Source organism: Carassius carassius, chromosome 5, assembly GCF_963082965.1.
Source record: "Carassius carassius chromosome 5, fCarCar2.1, whole genome shotgun sequence".
In the NCBI taxonomy this organism is placed as follows: domain Eukaryota; kingdom Metazoa; phylum Chordata; class Actinopteri; order Cypriniformes; family Cyprinidae; genus Carassius; species Carassius carassius.
Window position 1 is genome coordinate 4245594 of NC_081759.1, and position 27392 is coordinate 4272985.

Here is a 27392-nt window from a genome sequence, read left to right on the forward strand (position 1 = left end):
AATTGATTTACCAATACCCTTGAAAAAACACATGCATCATTTTCAGTGTCAACAGTCAGAATTTAAATGCATAAAAATGCCCAATATGAGTGATAAGATAAAACAACGTAATTAGGTATTTCACACTTGTTTATGCACCGCCAAAACTGTGTCATCATTCATTGATAAACAGCTACTGTATGCTAATCCAACAATAAATAAAAAAATCTCAACAACAATAATCCCCATCCGAATCCATGAGTTTATAACTGTGACGATCGCGACCCAGTGAAACACAGGGAGAGAGAGATCCAAGTGCAGGTATGTTTTATTAGGGTAATCCAAAACGTAATCCAAAACAAGCCAGGGTCAAAACCAGAAAACAGTCCAAACAAACAAACAAAGAAGCCACAGGAAGGGAACAGGAACCGGAACTCGGAAAGCGAGGAACTCGGGAGATGAGAAGACTGGGTACGACATAAAATGGAAGGTAAGGACTCCATGAAGACAAACAGGAAAAGACGGGTAAATATAGGGAGGCTAATGACTTCATAAGTGAAGACACCTGGTGCAATTAGCAGGAGTGCAATTACTGTGATGAAGGGACAATGCTAGTGGGAATTGTAGTGCCTACGGTGAAGTGCCTAAGGGGAAGTGAGCCCACTAGTGGACACCCAGGGAAACAGAGACTAGGCAGCGTGACAATAACTGAGGTGGTATGTATGTATTTTCACAGAGGTCCACATGAGAAACGTGAAGTTCATATTGTAGAACATTACATTTGTACAGTCAAAACTAAGAAGTACAGCAGCTTTCAAGGATATACCAATCTGGACTGTTTAAAAGATAAAAGACTGATTGTAAGAAATTTAATAATTCCACTGTGCTCTAATGTCGGAGTTGCAGTGATATTAGAGCCTTCGTGTCATCTCTCCCTCAACAGGTATTACAATATTGCTACAAGTGTGATGCATCATATAATAATTGCTGTTAATAATGTTAATCGTCTGGCTGACTATGTCTTGTATTAATTTTTCTGAAAAATCCTGTCATATGCACACAAACTGACAGTCACTTATAAGCTACTAAATATTGTAGAAACATAATTTTCAGTAAAGTTGCTTTGTAATGATTTGTAACGTAAAAAGCGCTATAGAAATAAACTTGAATTGAATTGAACTGAACAGGTGTAATTCACGTTTTGAGAGTTAAAACACTTATATTTAGGCATTATGATCACTCATACAGTTCATACATTTAAAATAAGATCCGTTATCACGCTAAAAACCAGTCACTTATTAATCATCAGTTCTGTTTTAGAGATGGGCGATTCGATCCTGAAGTATTTTTTTATTAATTCTTTATTTGACAGGGACAATGGACAAAAAAGTATTACACCAGCTACAGAGCTAAATTTCATCTGCTTTCCCTGGTATGATGCAAATATCGAAATTAACGATGCTCAAATAAAAAATATCGATACTAAGGTGTTTTTGTTTACCAGTGATTTTGTTTATAAAAAAAAATAATGCCTACAATATGCCTTAAATTGGACGAATAACCTATGTTAGCAAATAATTGTGTGGAAGGAATTTACCTGCTCATCTGAACACATGCAAATGTTGCAAGGCAGAATCAATCAATTACAGAGAGCGTTCACTCACTTCTGACCTGACAGTGCATTTAAATAGAGCTGCGAATCCAAGAATAGCCTATATACTAAGAAAGCATTTATGTTTTTGGAAAAGGCAGCCCAGAAAAATGCACAATAAACATAGGCTATATGTTTGAGTTATTTCACAATAAAACTATTGAAATTGTATCCTAGTTTGTAAATTTATTTAAATTTGAATGTTAAAAGTTAATATAGCTCATGTTCTATTCTGTATTGTTAATATAAATCATACACTCTCTGAATAAAAAGGTTGCATTTTATGCATGTAGCAGCCTATGGCAGTCCCTTATGACAATGAACCATGCATGGTTACCACTACAGTAAACATAATTTAACCATTTGTAAACAAAAATATAACCTATTAAGTTGCAATTAAGGCGTATTGAATGTTAAAATGCATTTCAAATATAAAGTTAAGTAGATATTATTACCCATTGTAGTCATAATAATTAAATACATTTCATAATCTAAAAGTTCAGTTTAGAAGGATCGTATTGGTATCGGTATCGATGATACTGGCCATTAAAAGTATCAGTATCGTATCGAAAACAAAATATGTTGTATCGGCCATCCCTAGTCTGTCTGCAGATCCCTAGTGATTGGCTAAAAGTATGGCTGTGACGTCAGCATCAGCGCCTCTGCACTGATGACTGTTTGGATGCAGTATATGCATGAGCTTGTTTGTTAGCCAGTTACCCTTTTCAATTTATATGTTTGAAAACAACCAAACTGACCCCGAACCAGCCCAAATTTTGTCCACCCGCCCAAGTAAATTTTTACCCACACAATCAAATTCAAGATCAATCAAAAATCACACGTCTAATTCTTGAATAATTATTATGCATGCAATTGTATGGCTTTGTAAGTTTACAGTTGAAAACATTATTTAACAGAAAATTTATAACAGAAATTAAAGTACATTTCTGTCACTCTGAAAAACAGAAGTTTGGTTACTTAAAATTGAAGACTAGAGACAGATCAAATCCCAATATCTCCTCACGATGGCGCAGTTTTCTATTATTGCCGTTGAACTTTGTTCTACATTTTAACGTCTAGGATGTTTCCAGCATTGCTATTTCCCAATCACTCTGCAGAAGTTCCAGTCTCGATCATGTTAAGAGTCAGAGAAGTATGACAGCGAAGAACATTTTCTGCTTTCTGTTCTGTAGAGCTGCTGGCATTTCATGAAACCAGGTGAGTTCAAGCTTAATTCATTGAGAAAGCCAAAGCTAGTTTTTATTTGGCTGATTTGTTTGTGTCATATGTTGCTGCATGCATGTTGTAGTCTCGACTGATAGAAGGTTTAAAGTAAAATACAGGTTAAGAGTTTCTGGTGTGGATTACATAATCAAAAGTCACATGTGTTTTTATTCCAATCAAGTTTTATTATTATTGTAAGTGTCTTATAATAAATAAACATTTCTGTCTAAAGGTTATTATTATATGCATTTGATTTCATTTCCCCCTGTCGTGTAGTGTATGCAGTGGAAGTGGTCTGGTCCGGGTGGTTATGGAGGGATTTTGGGCAGTGTTTTTCCCCGTGCTGAGGGTCTGGTTCACCTGTTTGGTGGTCCTGATCATGCTGCCTGCTATGCTTGGGATCTCGCTTGGCATCACTGAGACCTACATGAAGATCCTCATCAAAACCTTAGAGGTAGGAGAGATAGTAAAAATTGTAAATTGAAATAAAGCTGAAATAAAAAAATAAAAAAAAATGATAAGAAAAATTTGAGATGTAAATCAGTTGCCTTAGTAAATAACTGAAATATGTAAGTCTACATACTAAATAGCAAATAATAAAAAAAAAGTTTGATAAAATAATATATATACTGTATATATATAATATTCAAAATGTTAATCAAACTATGAAGTAATAATATATTATATATATTATAGTAATAATATTTACAGGTATAAAAATAAAGAATATATTATGATCATGACCTTTTTTCCTTTTTAAGTTTTATCAAAATGCCGTAACTTCCTCCACAAATGAGACAACTTTCCTTTCTGTCACTTAAACTGTGCTATCGGATAATATTAACCAATAATTAATCAAATTAAAATTTTCATGTTTTGTCTTGCTCCATTCTACTTCTTAAAACCTTCTTGTCTTCCTGTCAGCTCCTAAAATATTAAATCAATTCATGCTCTACATTTTATTTTATTTTTTCATTACAGAAGTAATATAGGCTATAAAGCCATTCAATTCTCTTTGGCTTCCCACAGTTTTTAATTACTCTGTAGCTGCAAATAGTTGACCTGACCAGCACAAATACTTCATCTAGTCTCTCAGTTGATATGAGCTCATAAAAACTACGTATATATTAATTACACATGATTTAGATATACATTTTAAAAACACCCCAGAACACTACTTGGCATGCAGAGTCTCCCAGGACACTAGGCTATTGCACACTGTCACCGAGGGGAAATGAAACCGTTTTGTTGACCAATGAACATTGTGGCATAATCAGATGGTATATATTTCTCAAACTGAAATGTGAAATGTGCCCTTTGGTCTTAATTGAGATTGATTCTGTAAGTTTAAAGCGTAGTGTCTGGAACAAATGGAATCATGCAGTATATATTAAGCTTTGCCTGGTGATTTTTCAGTGGGCAACACACAGAATCCAAAGGGCGAGTAGAGCAGAGGAGATACTGAAACATTCCACATCAAATGGTGAGTTTGTACAGCTACAGTCCCAAACACATCTGGATCCAGGTGTTTTATAACCAAATAAAATCAAATAAGATCTATACTTCAGTCTTCGGTGTCACATGATCCTTCAGAAATCATTCTAATCTGCTAATTTGCTGTTTATAAAATATTATTATCCATATTGAAATCAGTTTAGCTTTATATTTGATACATATATTTCAGAATATTTTGATAAATGGCTCAATAGAATGGCATTTATTTAAAACCAAAATCTTTTGTAACATTATAATTGTCACTGTTGATCAATTTAATGCATCCCTGATGAATACAAGTATTTATTTCTTTAAAAAAAAATGTATGACCCCAAACTTTTAAATGGTAGTGTATACTGTTTTTCATTTCCATGCTGCTCTGTTCAACTCTCCAACAAATACAAAAAAACACTATAAATCACTATGAAAGTGGTGCATATGCCTTGTTCACTTTAAGGGGAAGTCGTGGCCTAATGGTTAGAGAGTCAGACTGGCAATTGAAAGGTTGTGAGTTTGAGTCTCGGGCCGGCAGGAATTGTGGGTGGGGGGAGTGCATGTACAGTTCTCTCTCCACCTTCAATACCATGACTAAGGTGCCCTTGAGCAAGGCACTGAACCCCCAACTGCTCCCTGGGCGCCGCAGCATAAATGGCTGCCCACTGCTCCGGGTGTGTGTTCACAGTGTGTGTGTGTGTTCACTGCTCTGTGTGTGTGCACTTCGGATGGGTTAAATGCAGAGCACAAATTCTGAGTATGGGTCACCATACTTGGCTGAATGTCACTTCACTTTCACTTTATATTAAGTCATTTGAAGTCATATGATAACTTTGTGTGGCATTGATAACAGTCTTAATTTTAAATTATTATTGATAATAACAAACTAAAAGCGACAAGTCGATGGATATTATTTAAGCTGAATGCAGTTGAGATTGCTGATATTTGACATGTGGAAGATTATCAGTGAATGATGTCTTAAACCTCAGTCTGTTCCTCACTGTTTAAGGATTACTCAGGATTTCATTCAATGGAAGAAGAGCTGCTGTCTTTTCTATTTCTTTCTTCAGGCTATTGTAAAAGTCAACAGCATTTTTAGCTTTGCTGCACGAAATGATCAGTGATCTGACAAGACACAAGTAGTGCTCTGATATTTCTCACCCAGTTATAAACTGTGTCTTGTTTGAATGTGTTTCTTACGATGGCACTGAATGGGCACTGTAATCTTTGTGCTTGCATCATATTAAACAATAGTTCACCCAAAAATGAAATGTCTGTCACTATTTACTAGTGCATAGATAGACACTTCGTGTAATGGGGCTTTTATTACACAGAGACGTGGTTGTAACAGGCATGGGTCAAACACTGGCAAACAGGTATATAGAGGGTAAGACAAAGAATATTCCTTGGGCAAGCGTGGGTCTTTGATGAGCGAACAATATCCAGGGCTAAGCAAGAGGGGTAATCCAGAATCCAGAGCAAAAGGGTCAAAACACGGCAAGGCAAGAAAAAGACTAAACTATAAAAACTAGAAATAGAGACAAGACTATGAAAACTAGAAACATAGACAAGACTATGAAAACTAGAAACATAGACAAGACTATGAAAACTAGAAACTAACAATGAAACGCTATCACTAGGGGAGGGATATGTGCAGAACAATACTCGACAGTGTGGGAGAAGAAGTCCAATGCTTATAAAGCGTGTCTGATGATTGTGCGGTGTGTGTGTGATTGTTCTCAGTTGCATGGTGTGATTGTTATCAGGTAGGGGTGTAACGATTCACTCGTTTTCTCGATGCATCGATTACAAACCCTGTCGATTCATATGTATCGATCTTGAAACATGATTTTTGAATCGTGAATCGCCGATCTTGGACAGTAATCGATTCAAAATGCTAAGAATCGAATGAATCCCGATTTCTATAGCGATTCAATGCTTTCAAAATGTATACACATTAAATTACTACATGCAAGAATTAATGGAGACCTTGAAGAGTGTTCGTGAATCGTGCCTCTTATCTGTCCTTCACGCGCTCCACTGTTTACCGAGTGAGACTGTCACAGGATTGCGCTCGCGCTCCATTCGTCTCTGACGCAGCTGACGTGTGATCTATAGGACTCGTGGCCAGTAATGCTAACGTGAAGTAGTTTTACTTTTCTGTAGTTTGTCAATGGCTCTCTGCATCTTACCGACGGAGTTACCGGAGCCGTCGACAGCTGTATTTATTGCATGGACGGAGCAGAAATGTAAGTGTCTAAATCATACTCACAGATCCATTGAATTATAAATGTTTTTAAACAATGCGGATGAACCGAATATACGAAGGAAACTTTTAAAATTAACCACAGCATTAACAACGACCTTGAAATAAGAGCACGGGATTTATCTGATAATCAGATGCATGAAAGTAGCCTAGTGTTTGTTTCATTAGCAAACAGACATCTGGCGCGTTTTCTCTCAGAATCATTCGCTGATGGAGAGGAAAAGTTAAATAGAGATGAAGACGTTTTCACACTGAAAGAGAAGCGATCTCGCTCTCATAGACGTGCCAGGCTATATCTGCAGCTAAACTGAATAAAAGCAGAATGAACTGATGAAACCCACAAACAATTTATGAATGATGCAGTGCTAATTGACATTTATTACAGTACAGAAACTATAAAGTATATTTTCTACCTTATTCTGTTCAGAAAATTCAAATAATTGCTAATTAAATGTAGCCTAGTATATAAAACAATCATAAAATTGCCATTAGCAAAAAAAATATCGATTACAAATGATTGATTATTGTCCAGCAGTGTATTTGATTTATTACAGCTAATTAAAAGTAATTAAAAAAGAAAATAATTCCTTGTAAAAAAAAAATAATAATTATTATTATAATTATTATTATTATTATTAATATTATATAGGCTACATACATAAAATGATTGTATTTGACATTTCTGTCACTTCTGAAATTATGGCTACGCCCCTGGTGTGACAAAATGTTAGCTTATACATAATACTCTTTAAGCTCTTTTTTAAAAACATACATTTTTACGTATACCATGTCACATCATTAAACTATCATTTAACAATGGACAAAAGTTTTTTTTTATAACCTATGGTTCTCCAACCATAAATGCTACTGTAATTTGCCCCCTGACTAAGCATTTAAAGAATTTAGTAGAAGCATTTAAATAATCCCATGAATGCACTTAAAGAATGCAGAATCGAATCGTTATAATCGAATTTAATTGTGAATCGAATCTAATTGAATCGTTCTAAATTTGCAAAAATCGTTCTTGAATCGAATCGAAAACCTATGAATCGTAATCGAATCGAATCGAATCGCTGCCTTGCCAAAGATTCACAGCCCTATTATCAGGCGAACTTGTGATTGGTGCAATGGATCATGGGAATTGTATTCCAGGGTTTACTGAGTAGCGTGAAAGTCTGTGTGGTGAATTAACAGCAGTTCAAAGACCCAGTTCAAAGGATCATGACATATAGACATTTTCAAGTTCAAAATACACCTTTCAAATAAACTGCATTGCTGAATTCTTTTTTTTTATTTTATAATAATCTATTGAGCAAGGACACATTAAATTGCTCAAAAGTGACAATGAAGACAGTGTTGCAAAATATTACAATTCTGAATAAATTTAGTTCTTTTCAACATTCTATTCATCCAAGAATACTAAAAAAAGTTTGAGTGATTTCTGAAGACTGGAGCAAGGATGCTGAAAATTCAGCTTTGCATCACTGGAAAAGATCACATTTTAAAATATATTCAACAGTTCTTTTAAATTGTAATAATATTTAACAATATTACAGAGTTTAAAAGCAAATAAATGCAGCTTTGGTAAGCATAATAGACTTTCATTATTGATAATAATTAACCAGCACTTTGTCTGTGTGACTCAGGTTTAATTCAGCGGGATAATTCGTCTTTGGAGCAGGAGATCGAGGAGCTGCGTCAGAACAGGCCAAAGTCGGCCGAGCGTGGGGACTTCACTCTGAGCGACGTCCTGTGCTTCAACAGGAAAGGCATTGAGAGCATTGTGGAAGACGATGTCACGCAGAGATTCACCTCAGAGGAGCTGGTGTCCTGGAACCTCCTCACCCGAACCAACAACAACTTCCAGTACATCTCTCTCAGGCTCACTGTACTGTGGGGAGTTGGTGTGGCCGTGAGATACTGCATACTGCTTCCTCTACGGTAGAATACTATTTCATTCATACTTCTAGTAAACTACTGTTCAAATGTTTGGGGTCTTTCTTTTTTTTTTTTTTTTTTTTAGAAATGTAATACTTTATTTCAACAAGAATGCATTAAATTGATCAAAAGTGACGGTAAATACATTTAGTTATATTGTTATTTCTATTTTGAATAAATGCAGTGCTTTTGAGCTTTTTATTTAGCAAAGAACCCTGTATCGCGGTTTCCACAAAAATATTAAGCGCCAACTGTTTTCAACATTGATAATAATAAGAAATGTTGTTTGAGCAGCACATCAGAATGATTTCTGAAGGATCACGTGACACTGGAGACTGGAGAAATGATACTGAAGATTCAGCTTTACATTACAAGAATACATAAAATTTTACAATATATTCAAATAGAGTAGAGTTATTTGAAATTCTAAAAATATTTAGCACATGACTGTTTTTACTGTATTTTAATCAAATAAATGCAGCCTTGGACTTCTTTCAAAACATTTGAACAGTAAATAAGTACATTGGTGAGATTCAGAGCTTCGTTCTTTTCTTGGCAGTATATTGTAAGGCACTGTTTGTAGTCTGAAAGCAGAAATCGTTTCACTGAAATCATGCACCTGTTCTTCGTCTGTAGGATTACACTAACAGCTATAGGGCTGAGCTGGTTGGTGATTGGCACAACAATGGTGGGTTTCCTCCCCAATTACAGGTAATGCTTTAGTGCTGTTATCAGCTTCACAATAATTCTTAATTGACAATTCCAGTTGTTCTCTGTTGGTCACGCCTAATTGACTTACTATGCAGCAGTTCTGGTTGACAGTGCTCGTTAATCATCACCAGTCTTTGTTAACTCATTACTGTATGTATGGGATAAGATTATGCTATGAAATATTCTGATGGTAATGTTTTTGTGCTCAACCTGAGGCATCTCTGTCACTTTTTTACAAGTTCAGTAAATTCAGTTTTCAAGACTTCACATTTTCATTTACTTTTTCTTGAAGTTGTAGTAATTTTGTAAACATCAGATTGCATTTAAGTGTAATTTTTTTACATATAATTTTCAATTTCTTTGTTGTTCAAATAGGTTTGTTGTTCAAAAATAATTTTTTACATTAATTCTTAAAAACATGATGCCAGTTATGGCTAATTGCATGTTATCACAGTTGTATTCCTAATAGCAATTCATTGTTAAGATTTACATCAAAATCCCTTTATTTGCAGAATAATTTTTAATCAGTGCTGAATGATAAAAATACATTTTAACCCTTTTAACCATGGATATCTAATAATGACATTTAGTCCATATTTATAGTTGTATAGTTGTTTTGGGCTTGGTCGTTAAATTGTTGTTTGATCCTAATCACAGTGGTTACAGTCCTCTGTTGTTTCAGAGTGAAGGATTGGTTGAGTGAGCTGGTCCACTTGATGTGCTACAGGATCTGTGCAAGAGGCCTTTCAGCTACAATTCACTATCACAACAAGTGAGTTCAAGGCTCCATTTAACAACAACCGGTCTAATCAAGTAACAATAACATGGTTTAGACTTGTATAGACACTGTGGCTCTGTTCCAAAACCCAGTGAGCTGACTTTTCTACACAGGCAGTTGCCTTCTGAGTTACTAAAATAACTCTGTGGCTGTCAGCTTTTCTACCAGCAGGGGCTTACTAACAAACATCTGTGTAAATAGCAAAGGGTTAGTTCACCCGAGAATGAAAATTTGTCCATCTTCTATTCACCCTTGAAGCATCCTAGGTGTATGTGTATGTGTAGCCTATATGTTCTTTCAGAATAGTCCAATCAGAGTTCTATTCAAAATTGTGCTTGCTCTTCCAAGCCTTTCATATGGGAAATGTACGAGCAAAGGAAACAAAGTTTCCTTAATGTAGCAAAGGAAAACCAGTCACCTCTTGGCTTATTTCGAAATCCTCCGACGTTTTTCTTTATAAATCCCTGTTTTGTGCTTCTAATTCATGTTTTGTTCTCTCTCCGCACTCGTCACTAACCACGCAGTGCTGACGATCTACGACATCCACCTGCATGTCTTCCAGTTCCCAACAGTCAGCAGAAGTGAGAAAAAAGTGTTTATTAAGTTTGAAATCTGGATATTTATCCTACAAAAACGCATGGATTCGCTACAGGGAGCCTTTGTTCAACCCCTGGAGCCATGTGAGGGATGTTTTATTACAGATGCACGCACTTTATTTCACGTCTTCTGAACTGCTGACAACAAACACCCACTAACTCCCATCAAAAGGCTTGGAAGAGCAAGGACAATTTCGAATATAACTTCGATTGGATTATTCTGAAGTTAAGTCACATACACCTAGGATGCTTCAAGCGTGAGTAGAATATTGACAAATTTTCATTCTCGGGTGAACTAACCCTTTGGGCCCTATAATACACCCGGTGCAATGCGACGCAAGGCGCAGCACAAGTATGTTTGCTAGTTTCAGTACGGTGCCATTCTCATTTTTCCGTCCAGCGCCACGTCGTTTAATTAGCAAATGCATTTGCGCCCATTTGTGCGCACATGGGCATGCTGGTCTAAAAAAGAGTCATGTTCAGGCGCATTGCTGGCGCGATGTTATTTTAAGGAGCTGAAAATAGACTGCGCCATAGACAAACTCAAACCTGGTCTAAAGTCTGGCGCAATGTTTTTTCTTTGTTATTTAAAGAGTGTAATAGTATAGGCGGGTCCACAAAGCACGTACACGCTGCTTATTAAACACAGGGACGCACAGCAGCACACAAACATGCCAAATACAAAAAATTAAAGGATTGCAATGCATAAGATTTTTTTGTAATTAAATATATATATATATATATATATATATATATATATATATATATATATATATATATATAAGTGCCCCATATAAATGCCTACATGTCATAATGGATAATCATTGCATGTATCAGAATTATCTATTTGCTATTCCGCCGTGTAAATAGCAAATCTGTCATGGCACGAGCGCAACTGGCTCTTAAAGGGAATGGAAGATGAGAGTCTGATTGGTTTATTGCATGTTACACCCAAAAAACACCCATTACTCGTCATCGGGAAGAAGGAGGCGGGAACCGGCGGACAATCAAACAACATTTTAATAATACAAAATAAACACAAAACAGCGCACCAGCCCCTCACGGATGACTGGTGCGCACAAAATAAAACCAAAACCTAAAATAATGCCCAGGCCTGGTCCTCTCTCGTCCTTCACTGTCGTCGCTCCAGTTTTATATCCTTCCATATCCTCTGTGGGACTCAAGACCGGTGGTGGGTCGCAGGTGTAGCGGATTTCCCAATCACTCCACCGGCCTCACTCGTGTTCCCACATCCCTCGGCCCCGCCCCACTCGTCACAACGTCATAAAATAGCAAAAGTGGATTTGAACACACCCTGAGTGCACCTGCGCCGTGCGCTTTACACTTTCTGTTTAGATCGTTAAAATAGGGCCCATAAAGTGTGTAAGTGGTGGGTTAAATTAATCTAATTGCGCAATACTAATTATTTTTTCAGAAAGAACAGGCCTAAGAGAGGAGGCATCTGTGTAGCTAATCACACTTCACCAATTGATGTCGTTATTCTGGCTAATGACGGCTGTTATGCAATGGTGAGTGCGATAGTAATGTTTAGATGTTTTAAGAGCCATATTTGAATACTTAAAATGATTTGTTCAGTTGGTTTTTTCAGTTGGTTGGTTTTTTTAAGGGAGCATGCAGTTGGCAAGCTGACTGAAAGAATGTCCACCAGAGCTGTTGCCCGTGAATTGAATGTTCTTTCTCTACCATAAGCCGTCTCCAAAGGTGTTTCAGAGAATTTAGCAGTACATCCAACCCCGCCTCACAACCGCAGACCACGTGTAACCACACCAGTCCAGGACCTCCACATCCAGCATCTTCACCTCAAAGATCATCCAAGACCAGCCACCCGGACAGCTGCTGCAACAATCGGTTTGCATAACCAAAGAATTTCTGCAAAAACTGTCAGAAACCATTTCAGGGAAGCTTATCTGCATGCTCGTCGTCCTCATCAGGGTCTCGACCTGACTGCAATTCGTCGTCATCTTTATTTTTATTTATTGCATTTTGAATGTTCAGAGAAACCGTGATGAGATCCTGAGGCCCATTGTTGTGCCATTCATCCCCGACCATCACCTCATGTTGCAGCATGATAATGCACGGCCCCATGTGTTTCAGTTCCTGACAATATCCAGCAACTTCGCACAGCCATTGAAGAGGAGTGGACCAACATCCCATAGGCCACAATCAACAACCTGATCAACTCTATGCGAAGGAGATGTGTTGCACTGCGTGAGGAAAATGGTGGTCACACCAGATACTGACTGGTTTTCTGACCCCTCCGGACCCCCAGTACAGTACAACTGCACATTTTAGAATGGCCTTTTATTGACACCAGCCTAAGGCACACCTGTGCAATAAACATGCTGTCTGATCAGCATCTTGATATGCCACACCTGTGAGGTGGATGGATTATCTCGGCAAAGGAGAAGTGCTCACTAACACAGATTTAGACAGATTTGTTAATGATATTTGAGAGACATAGGCCTTTTGTGTACATAGAAAAAGTCTTAGATCTTTGAGTTCAGCTCAAGAAAAATGGGGCAAAAACAAAAGTGTTGCGTTTAAATTTTGGCAACACCAAGAAACATTAGAAAACCGCTGCTTTAGTCACAGAAGAATTAATTCTCTGCCTTATCAACACTTAGTTCCAAAGTAAAAAATAATAGCTCCCAATTCAACAAACCCTTTTTTTAAACAGGTAGGACAGGTTCATGGTGGTTTAATGGGAGTCGTCCAGCGTGCGATGGAGAGAGCTTGCCCTCATATCTGGTTTGAGAGAGCAGAGATGAGAGACCGCCACCTAGTGACACAAAGGTAAAACAACAATAATGATGTTTTGTAATTGTTAAATCACTACAAATATATAAATATAAATATGATTTTCAAACTTTTTTTTCTCCGTCTGTTTCATTTCATTTTTCTACAGTAATCTGCATATATGCATGGATATATTTCTCCGCATATTTTCTTAAACAACATACCTCCCTGTTGCATGCTGGGTCATGTCTGTCTGAGTCAGCTGCTATGTGCCTCACAGCACTACAGAAACACGTTTATTTAAAATCGTTCTGACATGCACTAAGGACTTGAGCAGCATTGGAAATTACATTGCACAGACACACAAATACTTGTACATCCATAATATAAGTCATCTTTCATACATAGTTACGGGAGCTGATTTTGCCATTCATCACCACTATATTTTAATCTAGAAGAAAAAAGCAAGTTAATTAAAATAGCAAGTTTTCATTATGTATGTTTTCCCCCCAAATAAATCCACAACTGATTTCTAACTTTTTATTAATTTCCATGCTATCCTACCTGTACATTTAATCTAAATTAATTCTAAAGTTAAATATTTATATATATATATTTAACTTTGATTACATGCTGGTCTATTCATCTTTCTTGTTTTCTGTCCCTTCCCAGGTTAAGAGATCATGTAAATGACAAAGCAAAGCTGCCAATACTCATCTTCCCTGAGGGTAAGTGCATAATAACAATGAGAAATAGCACACTGAGATACCGTTTCAGTCGTATTTCAGGTCCTGCTCTACAGCATTGTTTCTAAGGCTCGACGGTTGACGTTTAATACTTGCACCTGGTTGCCCCTGCAGGAACTTGCATCAATAATACATCAGTAATGATGTTTAAAAAGGGAAGTTTCGAAATTGGAGGAACTATATACCCTGTGGCTATAAAGGTAATATATCAGTATGTGTCTTTTATGCACATTACCTTCTGTGAGGAGGCAGGGTCATTTTTACTGTTTTTGTTGACTTGAAAAATGCATTGTGGCAAGTTGCAATGTGAATGATAATAATGATTCTCTGTTACGGTGCATTTGTTTGATGTTATTACCATTTATAAATATTTAATTTAATTTTAATATATTTAATTAAGTAATTTATATCCTTCACTCATCAATCTAAAATTCAGATTTTCTGTTCAGATTGGTGCTCAGTTATTAATAATGGTTACTCATTGTTTTTGAATTATTAGTACTGATGCTAAATACTTTTCTGGAAATGGTGGCACATTTTTTAAGATTGGTTGATTAATAGAACGTTAATTGAACAGAACTTATTTAATTAAATATATATATATATATATATATATTTGTAAGAGTATACGTGTCTTTACTGTCACTTTTATTCAGTTTATTGCATCTTGCTGAATAAAGGTAAAAATTACTTCAGAATGGTAGTGTATTGTAGATTCTATAAAAAATATGAAGCAGCACAACTGTTTTCAACATTGATTAAATTAAGATTTTTTTCTTGAGCAGCAAATCATCATATCATAATGATTTCTGAAGGATTATGTGACACAGAAGAGTAATGATGCTGAAAATTTAACTTTGATCACAGGAATAAATTACATTTTAAAATATATTCAAATAAAAAAATGGTTATTTGAAATTGTAGTAATATTTGACAATATTACTATTTTTACTATATTGTTGAACAAATAAATGCAGCTTTGTTTAGCATAAGAGACTTATTTTCTGGCCGAGATCTTTAAAAAATCTTAATTACTACAAATTTCTGGCCAATAGTGTGTGTGTGTGTGTGTGTTTAATATTATACTATATTATATTTGTAATATATCCTTTAAATTATTTTATATACAAAATTATTCTACAAATATTTCCTATATCAACTCTTTAATCTGATAATTAATAAAAAAAATAATTATTACAAATACATAAAATTAATAATATATCATTAATTAACTTTCACGTTGAAAATATATCAAAGTATATTGTGTTTTGGTCCCATGTTGCAGTAAACTTCAGTGTGTGTGTGTGTGTGTTTGTATTTTTAGCTACTATGACCCTCATGTAGTGTCTGTATGTGTGTGTGTGTGTCTCTGTGTGTTATATATAGTATGACCCTCAGTTTGGAGATGCTTTCTGGAACAGCAGCAAATATAGCATGGTGAGCTATTTGCTGAGGATGATGACGAGCTGGGCCATAGTCTGCAACGTCTGGTATCTGCCTCCAATGGCACAGAAGGTAGTGTAAAATAGCTGTATGTGCTTAATTAGGCCCTCAGTGACTCATTTCCTGTGTGCACAGGAAGGAGAGGATGCTGTGCTGTTTGCCAACAGGGTGAAATCAACCATTGCACAACAAGGAGGTTTAGTGGACTTGGCCTGGTGTGTAAAAGAGATTGTCTTTAGCTGTCTTGCAGCTACAATGATTGAATTTAAGTTAAAGGTTTATTACTGTCTGTCTCACAGGGATGGGGGTCTGAAGAGGGCAAAGGTGAAGGATTCGTTTAAGGAGCAACAGCAGAAGAAGTACAGCCACATGGTGGTGGGTGATGACAGCAGTGACTGAACACAAAGATCTTCTCGTTCACCAGTCACTGGAAATACGTCAACTTGTTGACAAAAGTACAGGAGGGTCTATTTATACTACTGCTGCAAAAATACATTGGAAAGATATTCATAAATGGGGGATTAATCAACATAAATATGCATTGCAAATGCTATAGATCCCAGTTTCATATGAGCTGCACTGCTTTTCTGTGAAGAGTTGCATTTTCCAGAATATTCATTTGGTGGAAAAGCTTTTGCGTTTGAATGCTTCCATTTTTTTTATTTTTTTTTTATAGTTTTTTAATTTAAATTTTATAAAAGGACAAAATTATAAATGTGTGTTTGGTTAATATTGAGTTCAGGACATGATAATATATTTTTAAGAGCAAATAAACTTTTTGTGCTTTTTTAACATTTGTTTCTTGTCAGATATATCTAGTATGGTGATTAATTACTGAAAGATTTTATATATATATATATTGGCAATAATATATATATATATATACTTTATATAGAAGCTATTTCGATAGTCAATTTATCTTATTATATTTTATTTTCTAGTTTCTAATTGTTTTTTTTTTTTACTTCTGAAGTAAGATAGCATTGGTCAATTATCACAAAAGAAAAAAAATAAGAAAAAGCATACTGCAAAATAAACAATGTTAAGGAAAAAACATTTTTAATAATATATATTTTTTCTAGTATGTCATTTTCTTTAATTCATGTGCGAGACAGAAAATGTCACAGTATGTAATGCAGATTTAAGTTTTATCAATTGTCACAAAATGTCTCATTAAACTGAAAATATTCCAAAAAAACATACTGGAAATTAACAATGTTAAAGAATAAATGAATGCTATTTATGCACAGATCTAAATTATTTAATTAGCTAAAAGTTCTTCTTTGTGATAGCAATCTGCAAAATGTTTAAACAATTGCAAATTACTGGAGAATTTGTGGAAATGCATTTCTCAAGAAGTGTGGGAACCCTGTAAAATGCCAGTGGCCATATGCTTTTATTTGTTTTTTCACTTGTGATCAGGTCTGTCACATCTATGTATACTCCAGCACACAGTAAAACTGATTACAAGCAAGTACTGACTGACCAAACACAACTTATAAGTTCAGAATCTGAAATCTTTTATTTGATCTTGGCAGGCTAAACATTGTTCAGCAACTGAAGCTGCAGCATGCTTGCTTCACATTTTATTATGTTCACATCTGTTTTAGAGGTGTTGGTGTCTAGCTGTGTTTTACAACACACTAAACTCAACCATTTGCTCATACTTGTAACACTTTCTCTGTGTGAGCGGTCCAAAATGCAAAAGGTACTATGGGTAATATTGTGCTTCTGCCTGTGCGCTGATGTGAATCCAGCACCATATTACAGTTTACAGACTGAATCTGCTAGTGCTGTTTTAAGTTTATTGCAAACCCCTGTTTCACAGAGATCTTGCAAAATGCAAATTTGGTATTGCTTTAAACTGGCCAAAATATAGATTCATATTTTTTTCCATGCCTAAGTCATCATCAGTTGACACATAATGCCTTAATAGAGGGGGGAAAGAATATCGCAACTAAACAATGTTAAGGAATAAAAATAATACTGTTAATACAACAAAATCAATATGGTAACATGGCATTTAAATTGGCATTTTCCAATAAGTTCTATCCACTGAAATGATTATGACTGGCAAGTGTTTATCAGTGAGGTAAGTCTTAATGATTTTCTGTATGACAAGCAATGTTATAACATAATGCACATGGAGGATTTTTGGGATTCTTTGTCTTCATTATCTTCAGCATCTGGCCCAGTCTTGTGTTTAGTATCTTTATTTGGACTAGGAACTGCACACACAGAAAAATAAATGAACATTAAACACATCTGATAAGTTCAAGTTGGATTTTTAATTTATTTGATTCTCAGTGTTTTGGATGTCTTACCTTGTTTGGAACCACCAACACATCCCTTCCCAAGACCACCGACGTGCGCTTGGTCATTATTTGCATTCTGCATGAAGAAAGCATGGTTGTTATAATTTCTCAAATGATTTGCAATACCTATTTTTAAAAAATTGTATCAGAATACTTCATCCAAAAATGAAAATGTCTTCATTTATTCTTGATAAAAGAACAAACTTTCATAAAAATGCCTGAGAACTCAGTTTGACTCTGTCTCAGTTCCTTTCTGCTTTCATTCAATTCAAATAATAACAATTTCATTTTTGTGTGTGTGAATTTACATTTACATTTATGCATTTAACAGATGCTTTTATCCAAAGCGACTTGCAGTGCATTCAGGATATACAATTATTTCTTTAATGTATATAACATACCATCAGAGACTTTTCAAGCATCAGTCTTTTCTCTTCTGGAAGGGTTCTGTAATACCTGTGAATGGATACTCAAATTATATCATTTATAACAGAGCAAACCAACTTTTATTTACAGATACCAACCATTCTGCAATATTTAATTACAATAAAACATTTTTGTTGTTTTGTTTAATGTATTAGAAGTGCTGTATATGAGCTTAACTCACCTCTTCAGATAGGAATCTTGATTCCCATCCGTCTCTGTAGCACGAGAGGAACCAGACATCTCTCCAGCTACATATTAATAACACAATGCACTGAAACACTCACAGTCTTTAAGTTCATTTACACCCAAAACAACCAAGAGAGCATAAGCAGGTCTTGAACTAATATATGTATTGTTAAAATGTCATAGATATAATTTCTGTTCACCCAAACAACCTGCTGGTCCCCGTACTATAGAGCCAGTGGAGGGTTTTGTTGTTGTTTCCATAGCAACAGGGCCCCATATATCAGTAGAGTTTGAATGTCCACAAAGAAGTGTGTCATATAAAGAGTTAAAGTGGATAGATAGATAGATAGATAGATAGATAGATAGATAGATAGATAGATAGATAGATAGATAGATAGATAGATAGATGGGAGGATGGGTGGGTGGGTGGGTGGACAGATAGATAGATAGATAGATAGATAGATAGATAGATAGATAGATAGTAGGTGGGTGGGTGGATGGATGGATGAATAGATAGATAGATCTATTATTTTATAAGTGTAAAGATGTGTATCATACTTTAATGACATTAAAATCAATTTAAATCTGCAGTGAAAGAAACTTAAATATTTAACAGAAACAGTAGCGCATAGCCTCCAACCGGAAGCCTTCTCGCACTGAGCGGAAGCTCAGCGGCTCCAGCTGTTATTGTTGACAGACGGAGGTTCGTGGGGAAAATGGCGGTGTCCCGTCGATCCTCACAGCACCAACAAAGCAGCCTGCAGCCGTCTCCGCGGAACGCCGTGATCGCTTCCCCCTCACCGGAATCGCCTTCCGCGATTATTCCCGAATCGACGAGTTTATTTAGTCCCTCGGCCGCTGGCGCAGCGGAATGCGGCGGAGCCACGATGGAGTCCGCAGCGGCCTCCTCCTCCTCCGTCTCTTCTCCAGACCGGCCCTCAACAGCAGCGTTCGGCAGCTCCAGCTGCAGCAGCATTAGTTCCAGCGCGACCGCGGGGAGCCAGAGCCCCGGCTCAGAGGCGGACAGTCCCGGGGACGGAGTGTGCGGGGCGTTCAGAGAGCTGTTCGAGGCCTGTCGGAACGGAGATGTGTCGCGAGTGAAGAGGCTCGTGGACTCGGTCAATGTGAACGCCAAAGACATGGCCGGACGAAAATCAACCCCTCTGCATTTCGCCGCAGGTCTGGATTTATCAATTTGCTAAATATAATCCGTGTTTGTTGTTTTTGACCTTATAAAAGAACAAAACGTCTCCTTAGTGGATTTTGGTTCCACTAGATTTGGAGTTTATTTATGCAGATATGAGATTTTTCAGTGGAGGTAACGTAATACGAAAATATTCGTATTTACAGTTTGTTGTTTTTATACAGAAATTATGTATTTTAAATTGACTGTTTATAGTGGTTATGTGTCATGCAATCTCATCATTACATCATGTTTCATTTGGTTCAAATTAACATGTTAAATATAATTTTTCATTCGATGCTGACACGTAATTGTATAGTAATGTACTAACTTTCCCTCATAGACTGTCTGTAAACACAATTTCATAAATCAAATTTAAATGATGCGATTACTATTTTTCTTTTCTTTAGTGTGTTATGTAGCTTTTTGTTCATGTATAAGATCTGCAGATTTACAAAGCTCAAAGTCTCACACAAAATAATTTGTTCTATCTAAACAGAAGGCTGATGGAGACCAGACTAAAACGCCTAGTTCAGACACGCCCCCACATGTCTATGTCACAATGCAAAAAATTAGCATAATGTCACCCATATGTTAATTCAAAGAAAGAAGGCTTGGTTTCAGGAACCATAGTAGTGTTGATGCAGATTCTGCGTGAAAGCAAAGGCACTTTATTTGGCCTTCCAAAAGTAGATGCAATGAGGAATCATTGGTTCAAATTTATTTACAACAGAACAGCACAATCCAGATGTTTAAACTAAGGACATTATGTACTGTCTTTACATTTATGTTGAAAGCTGAAAGTCGTGATTATGGAACGGAGCGTTACATTTCCGAAGCATGCTTGCGGTGTTCGGCCAATCACAATGCACTGGGTCAGCTGACCAATCAGAGCAGACTGTACTAGTCGGAAAGAGGGACTTTGTAGAAAATGATGTTTGAGAGAGGCAGTGCATAGAGGACCTACAATAATGTACAGTATTGGAAAAAGATGTTTTTGAGCATTAAAGCATTTCAACATTCTGTTACACCAAATACATAAAATAATGAATATAGAATCGTATGACCCCTTTAAAATGAACATTGTGGACAGGAAAACAAATTAAATGTTGGTTTTATCTAATTAGGGTGTGCTTTTAAAACCTATATAATAAGACTGCATTCTGTGAGTCATATAAGTCGACTAAATCCCTTTCTAATTTAGGTATATCCCTAACCAGAAGTTCACATTTATAAGCATAAAAGTCAAGCATTCTGTCTCCTGCTGTCAATTAAATGCACGTCATTCCAAATAAACATTAGACATGTTCAGTCGTACAGTGTGGACTCTCTGCATTATTAGAGATTTTCAGCATTAATAAACATACATAAACATACAATCTTCATGATCTCATAATGATTGAGGGGACTTTATGGATTATTTGCACTTAAAATGTCTGTCACATTGCAGGACCATAAAATTAGCTAAGTTATGACAGCTAGCTATTAAAGTTAATGAATAAAAGACTCAGAATGATGCTTTTTTTAATATCATTAACATATTTTGTTTTGTGTCTCACCATAAAAGAAAATCAAATGTGTTTGAAATGGCTTGAAAATTGTTCACTCATTTTTGGGAGTGGTTGTGACATGTAAAAAAATGTACACTTTCACACACAGCCCATTTTGAGATCAGATATGAATTAGATTTGATGTGCCTTTTTGGATTAAATGTATCATGTTAGATGTATTGCATTTTAAATGACTTGTCCTCAGAGGTGTCAAGTAACGAAGTACAAATACTTCGTTACTGTACTTAAGTATAAATTTTGGGTATCTATACTTTACTTGAGTAATTATTTTTCAGCCGACTTTTTACTTCTACTCCTTACATTTTCACGCAAGTATCTGTACTTTCTACTCCTTACATTTTAAAAAATAGGTTCGTTACTGCTATTTCATTTCGGCTTGTTTTCATTCCGGCTTGTCATCATTCAAAAAAAAAAAAAAAAACTATCCAGATAAATCGTGCCATCTGGATGGAGTGAATTTGATTGTGAACGAAAATCTAGCCCTTAACACATATGAACGAACACATACTTTAATTACACTCTTTTTAAATATACTTAATTTAACATAGAGCGCCCTCTCACGGCTTTAGACGGTAATGTTTTCTCTTGGTTCTAAATAAATGCGACTTATAGTCCAGTGCGACTTATGTTTTTTTCCTCGTCATGATGTATTTTTGGACTGATGCGACATACATTTTTTACACATTTACTTGAGTAAAACATTTGAGTTGATACTTCAACTTCTACAAAGGTCTTTTTAAACCCTAGTATCTATACTTCTACTTGAGTAATGAATGCCAATACTTTTGACACCACTGCTTTGTCCTATGTAATGTTTGACAGGCTTTGGCAGAAAGGACGTGGTGGAGCATCTCCTGCAGACCGGAGCAAATGTCCATTCCCGCGACGACGGCGGTCTGATCCCGCTCCATAACGCCTGCTCGTTCGGGCACGCGGAGGTGGTCAGCCTGCTGCTGTGTAGCGGCGCAGACCCCAACGCACGGGACAACTGGAACTACACACCTCTGCACGAGGCCGCCATCAAGGGCAAAATAGACGTGTGCATTGGTATGGATTAATTTGAGAAATTTTATCATTTCCTCTGTTTCCAATTATAGTCCAATTAGACCATTTCTGATCAGTAAAACAGCTTTAATAAAGACAAATTCTCATGGTCACCAATGTATCATTCATCCCTAGCAGTGAATCAAGTCTAAAAAGTCACAGTTCACAATGTGTGGAGTCGCAGCCGTTGTCTAGAGAGCTGATGTGGCGTTCCAGCGTGTTGCAGTATTGCTGTGTTGTGATAGTAATGTTGTTGTCCTGCAGTATTTTTCTCCTGCACCCTGATGTCACAGAGCTCTGCTGAATACCCCTGTGCTGAGACAGCACTCTGCGTGTGTGTGAGAAAACTGACAGAATCTCTGATGCTTGCATTAGTAACATGATGAATGGGTTTGTCCGAGTTCGGTGTGCTACTTTGTTTAAAAACTATTTATCCAGAGTTATTTGGCCAGTGACTTAGGTCCAGTATATTGGTGATATAGCATTATTGGTCAATAATATTATTTTTGTACTGCTTAATCTGATATTCAAAATTGCTTTTATTTAAAATCAAAAAAGCTTAAGAAGTTAAAGGGATACTTCACCCCAAAATGAAAATTTTGTCATTTACTTCGTCGTTCCAAACCCGTAAAAGCTTTATCTTCGGATAAGATCAGAGATGACAGAAGATATGATATTTTGGATGAAAACCGGGAGGCTTGAAAGTGTCAAGGTGCAGAAAAGTAAAAAAGACATTGTCAGAATAGTCCATCTGCCATCAGTGGTTCAACTGTAATGTTATGAAGCAACAAGAATACTTTTTGTATGCGAAGAAAACAAAAATAACGACTTCATACAATTCGTCTCCTCTGTTTCTCTTCACATCACCGTATCGACATTTTGGAGAATATCCGCTGAACGCAAACTGTGTATGCTCTTCTGTGTCACCCGCAAAACAAGGATACGTTTTCTACGTGTATTTATGCTTTGATTTGAATGAAAACCGTGCAGCACGGGTGACACAGAAGAGTGTACGCTGCTTGCGTTCAGCGGATGTTCTCCAAAATGGTGATGTGGGGAGAGACAGAGGAGAGGAATTGTTGAATAAAGTCATTATTTTTGTTTGGGGTGGTGTATCCCTTTAAGTCGATGCATTGTAGCTCCTGCTATTAATTAAACTGATGTCAATTCACATAAACATTACCCATGTTCAGTCCAGTATGACCACTTTAGGTGGAAAAACAGTGTTGATGATTATACATATCAACCACAACATTATCAACTTTCAGTATTGGCGACTGAATTACTTGCTTCTGTTTTTTACAGTGTTGCTCCAGCACGGAGCTGATCCAAACATCAGAAACACTGACGGAAAATCAGCTTTGGACCTGGCAGACCCTTCTGCTAAGACCGTCCTCACCGGTGAGATGCACATACACATATCTGCTTTACAGTCATTAACAACACACACAATCTGATGAGCAGACATGTAAAGGCACACTGAGTATGTTTTTGTACTATGCAGTATGCCAATAGAGACAGAGCATGCTGTGTGAGTGATGTTTACCACAATGCACTTCACTCCGGTCTGAAAAATGAACCTAAGGCCATTTACTGCCACATTTCCATGGCACATTAATATATCGGACAGCTACACGTTTAAATATTTGCACACAAAGTTGGATTAAAATGCCAACTCAATGCCACTCACCAAATGAAATGTAGTGAGGTTAATGTAACAGCCTTCTGTTTGAAACGTTGCATACTGCATACCATTTCATGTACTATTTAAAAGAGGTACTGCATGCTAAGCAGAATGTTAGTATTCCAGTCTGAACACTGCCACTGCAACACTAAAAATATCCACACACACATTAATGAATCTTGCAAATCAAGTCTGTCTGACACCTGCTGTCTTTTTTTATTTATCAGGCGAATATAAGAAGGATGAACTGTTGGAGGCAGCGAGGTGAGCTTTTGGCATGCTATAATTTAATATCAATGTAAAATAAACATTGAAAAAAGTGGTTGTGGGGGGGGGGGTTTGGATGTTTGTTTGAATTCCTTTAGCCGCTTGTTCCTTATGCTGGAGTCCTTTTGGAAAGAATTTGCAGAGCTGTAGGTGCTACACACAACCTGGCACAGTTGTATATTAAAGGGTTAGTTCACCCAAAATGGAAAATTGTCAATAATAACTCCACCCTCATGTCGTTCCAAACCCATAAGACCTCCGTTCATCTTCGGAACACAGTTTAAAATATTTTAGATTTAGTCCGAGAGCTTTATGTCCCTCCATTGAAAGTGTGTGTACGGTATACTGTCCATGTTCTCTCTTCACAGCAGTTCAGTCATTGTACTGTTTGAGTAAATGAATTACTCTGGGGTATTGGTTTGTTTTAAAGGTCCCGTTCTTCGTGATCCCATGTTTTAAACTTTAGTTAGTGTGTAATGTTGTTGTATAAATAATATCTGTAAAATTCTAAAGCTCAAAGTTCAATGCCAAGTGAGATATTTTATTTAACAGAATTCGCCTACAAAAAACGACCCCTTTGGACTACATCCCTCTAGTTCCTGCAGTAATGACGTCACTAAAACAGTTTTTTGACTAACCTCCGCCCACATGAATACACAAAAAAGGGGGCGTGGCCTTGTTGCGCTCTGACGTAGAAGGAAGAGCTGCGTTTGTGTTTGTTGCCATGTCGTCGAAACGCTGTTATTTTCATCTCGGAGTCCAATCATCTTTGTTTGGGCTTCCCAGGGACGCTGTACTTGGGAGATTAATGGTTACAATTTATGTTTAACTCTGTTCCCGAAAATTATAATCCACATGTAAAACTATGTTCAGCACATTTTGCTGAGGACAGCGAGCTTCTTCAATCTCAATCAGTTTAATTTTGGATTCGCACAAAGATTACTCTTGAAAGATAGAGCAGTTCCCTCTTTGTCTGGAGAAGGCGTTGTTTATGGACCACAACCGGTAAGTGTATTTTATTATTTAAGTTGGTGCGTTTAACAGTTTTTGTAACTTATTACACAAAGGGCAACGCTATTTAGCTTTGTTAACTAGATGTTAGGGCTGTGCAAAAAAATCAAATGCGATTTTCATGCGCATCTCGTCAGTAAAAACGCTCCTTTGATTATAAGTACATCTCCAGCACGTGCGTTCTTTTACTGTCTATGGTTCAGATCAGGATTGCCAGGTTTTCAAAACAAATCCTGCCCACTTGCTTCTCAAAACTAGCCCAATCGCATTTCCAGGAGGGCAGCGTGAGCTAAGCTGGTGTCGAATCACAACACAGGAACCGCTGGCACAATCAGAACTCGTTACGTATTTCTGAAGGAGGGACTTTATAGAACAAGGAAGTCATCAGCCCGTTTTTATGACAGTGAAAACAGCGGTAAACAGATAGGTGAATTGTGTGAAAAATACTGTTTTTTTTTTTTTTCACGCGAAACATAAACACATGTTATACTGCACACTAGGGCTGCACGATGTGTCGTTTAAGCATCGATATCGAGATGTACGAATCCACGATAGTCACATCGCAGGATGTGCGATGTAGGCTGTCATAGTTGATCCGTTATTCATTAACTGTACGGGCGAGCTGCTCCCCGGCCCTTGATGAATGTGATTCGCGGATTAATTGCACAACTTAACCATCATAGAGTGAAAGTTTATCATTTGTGTTTTTAAGTCCTGTCAGTTTGACAGGGCAGAGAGAGAGAGAGAGAGAGGGAGGGAGAGAGAGAGAGGGGGGGGGGGGAGCGCTGAGAGAGAGAGAGAGAGAGAGCGCTGCGCGAGAGAGAGAGAGAGAGAGAGAGAGCGCTGCGCGAGAGAGAGAGCGCTGCGCGAGAGAGAGAGAGAGAGAGAGAGCGCTGCGCGAGAGAGAGAGAGAGAGAGAGCGCTGCGGGAGAGAGAGAGAGAGAAAGCGCTGCGCGAGAGAGAGAGAGAGAGAGAGAGAGAGAGAGAGAGAGAGAGAGAGAGAGAGATGCGCGAGAGAGAGAGAGATGCGCGAGAGAGAGAGAGCTGCGCGCGAGAGAGAGAGAGCGCTGCGCGAGAGAGAGAGAGAGCGCTGCGCGAGAGAGAGAGAGAGAGCGCTGCGCGAGAGAGAGAGAGAGAGCGCTGCGCGAGAGAGAGAGAGAGCGCTGCGCGAGAGAGAGAGAGAGCGAGAGAGCGCTGCGCGTGAGAGAGAGAGCGCTGCGCGAGAGAGAGCGCTGCGCGAGAGAGAGCGCTGCGCGCGAGAGAGAGAGAGAGAGAGCGCTGCGCGAGAGAGAGAGAGAGAGAGAGAGAGAGAGCGCTGCGCGAGAGAGAGAGAGAGAGAGAGAGCGCTGCGCGAGAGAGAGAGAGAGAGAGAGAGCGCGAGAGAGAGAGAGAGCGCTGCGCGAGAGAGAGAGAGAGCGCTGCGCGAGAGAGAGCGCTGCGCGAGAGAGAGCGCTGCGCGAGAGAGAGCGCTGCGCGAGAGAGAGCGCTGCGCGAGAGAGAGCGCTGCGCGCGAGAGAGAGAGAGAGAGCGCTGCGCGAGAGAGAGAGAGAGAGAGAGCGCTGCGCGAGAGAGAGAGAGAGAGCGCGAGAGAGAGAGAGAGAGCGCGAGAGAGAGAGAGAGAGAGCGCTGCGCGAGAGAGAGAGAGAGCGAGAGAGCGCTGCGCGCGCGAGAGAGAGAGCGCTGCGCGAGAGAGAGCGCTGCGCGCGAGAGAGAGAGAGCGCTGCGCGAGAGAGAGAGAGAGAGAGCGCTGCGCGAGAGAGAGAGAGAGAGAGAGAGAGAGAGCGCTGCGCGAGAGAGAGAGAGAGAGAGAGCGCTGCGCGAGAGAGAGAGAGAGAGAGAGAGAGCGCTGCGCGAGAGAGAGAGAGAGAGAGCGCTGCGCGCGAGAGAGAGCGAGAGAGAGCGCTGCGCGCGAGAGAGAGCGCTGCGCGAGAGAGAGAGCTGCGAGAGAGAGAGAGAGAGAGAGCGCTGCGAGAGAGAGAGAGAGCGCTGCGCGAGAGAGAGAGAGAGAGAGCGCTGCGCGAGAGAGAGAGAGAGAGCGCTGCGCGAGAGAGAGAGAGAGAGAGAGAGAGCGTCTGCGCGAGAGAGAGAGAGAGAGAGAGCGCTGCGCGAGAGAGAGAGAGAGAGAGCG

At 38.1% G+C, this 27392-nt stretch overlaps 2 protein-coding genes across 3 annotated transcripts in view; both read left to right on the forward strand.

Annotated features, from left to right (window-relative positions):
• The first annotated feature begins 2748 nt into the window (after positions 1 to 2748).
• LOC132140655 (glycerol-3-phosphate acyltransferase 3-like) lies at positions 2749 to 16414 on the forward strand. Its single transcript, XM_059549506.1, has 13 exons — positions 2749 to 2848; positions 3131 to 3308; positions 4271 to 4337; positions 8255 to 8549; positions 9183 to 9257; positions 9940 to 10029; positions 12067 to 12160; positions 13330 to 13445; positions 14061 to 14116; positions 14249 to 14334; positions 15521 to 15649; positions 15713 to 15792; positions 15877 to 16414. Exons 2-13 carry the CDS (start codon positions 3165 to 3167, stop codon positions 15974 to 15976), a joined length of 1332 nt encoding a protein of 443 aa, XP_059405489.1. The 5' UTR covers positions 2749 to 2848; positions 3131 to 3164; the 3' UTR covers positions 15977 to 16414.
• A 2681-nt stretch (positions 16415 to 19095) lies between these two features.
• LOC132140656 (poly [ADP-ribose] polymerase tankyrase-1-like) overlaps positions 19096 to 27392 on the forward strand; it is a 28067-nt gene continuing 19770 nt past the window's right edge. Inside the window, exons 1-4 of one of the 2 annotated variants that reach the window (XM_059549507.1) lie at positions 19096 to 19683; positions 22081 to 22305; positions 23608 to 23703; positions 24214 to 24250. In XM_059549507.1, the coding sequence (XP_059405490.1) occupies positions 19221 to 19683; positions 22081 to 22305; positions 23608 to 23703; positions 24214 to 24250 (821 nt within the window). In that variant the 5' untranslated portion in view covers positions 19096 to 19220. The remainder of the gene's footprint in view (positions 19684 to 22080; positions 22306 to 23607; positions 23704 to 24213; positions 24251 to 27392) is intronic. The other variant, XM_059549509.1, reaches the window with a different exon arrangement.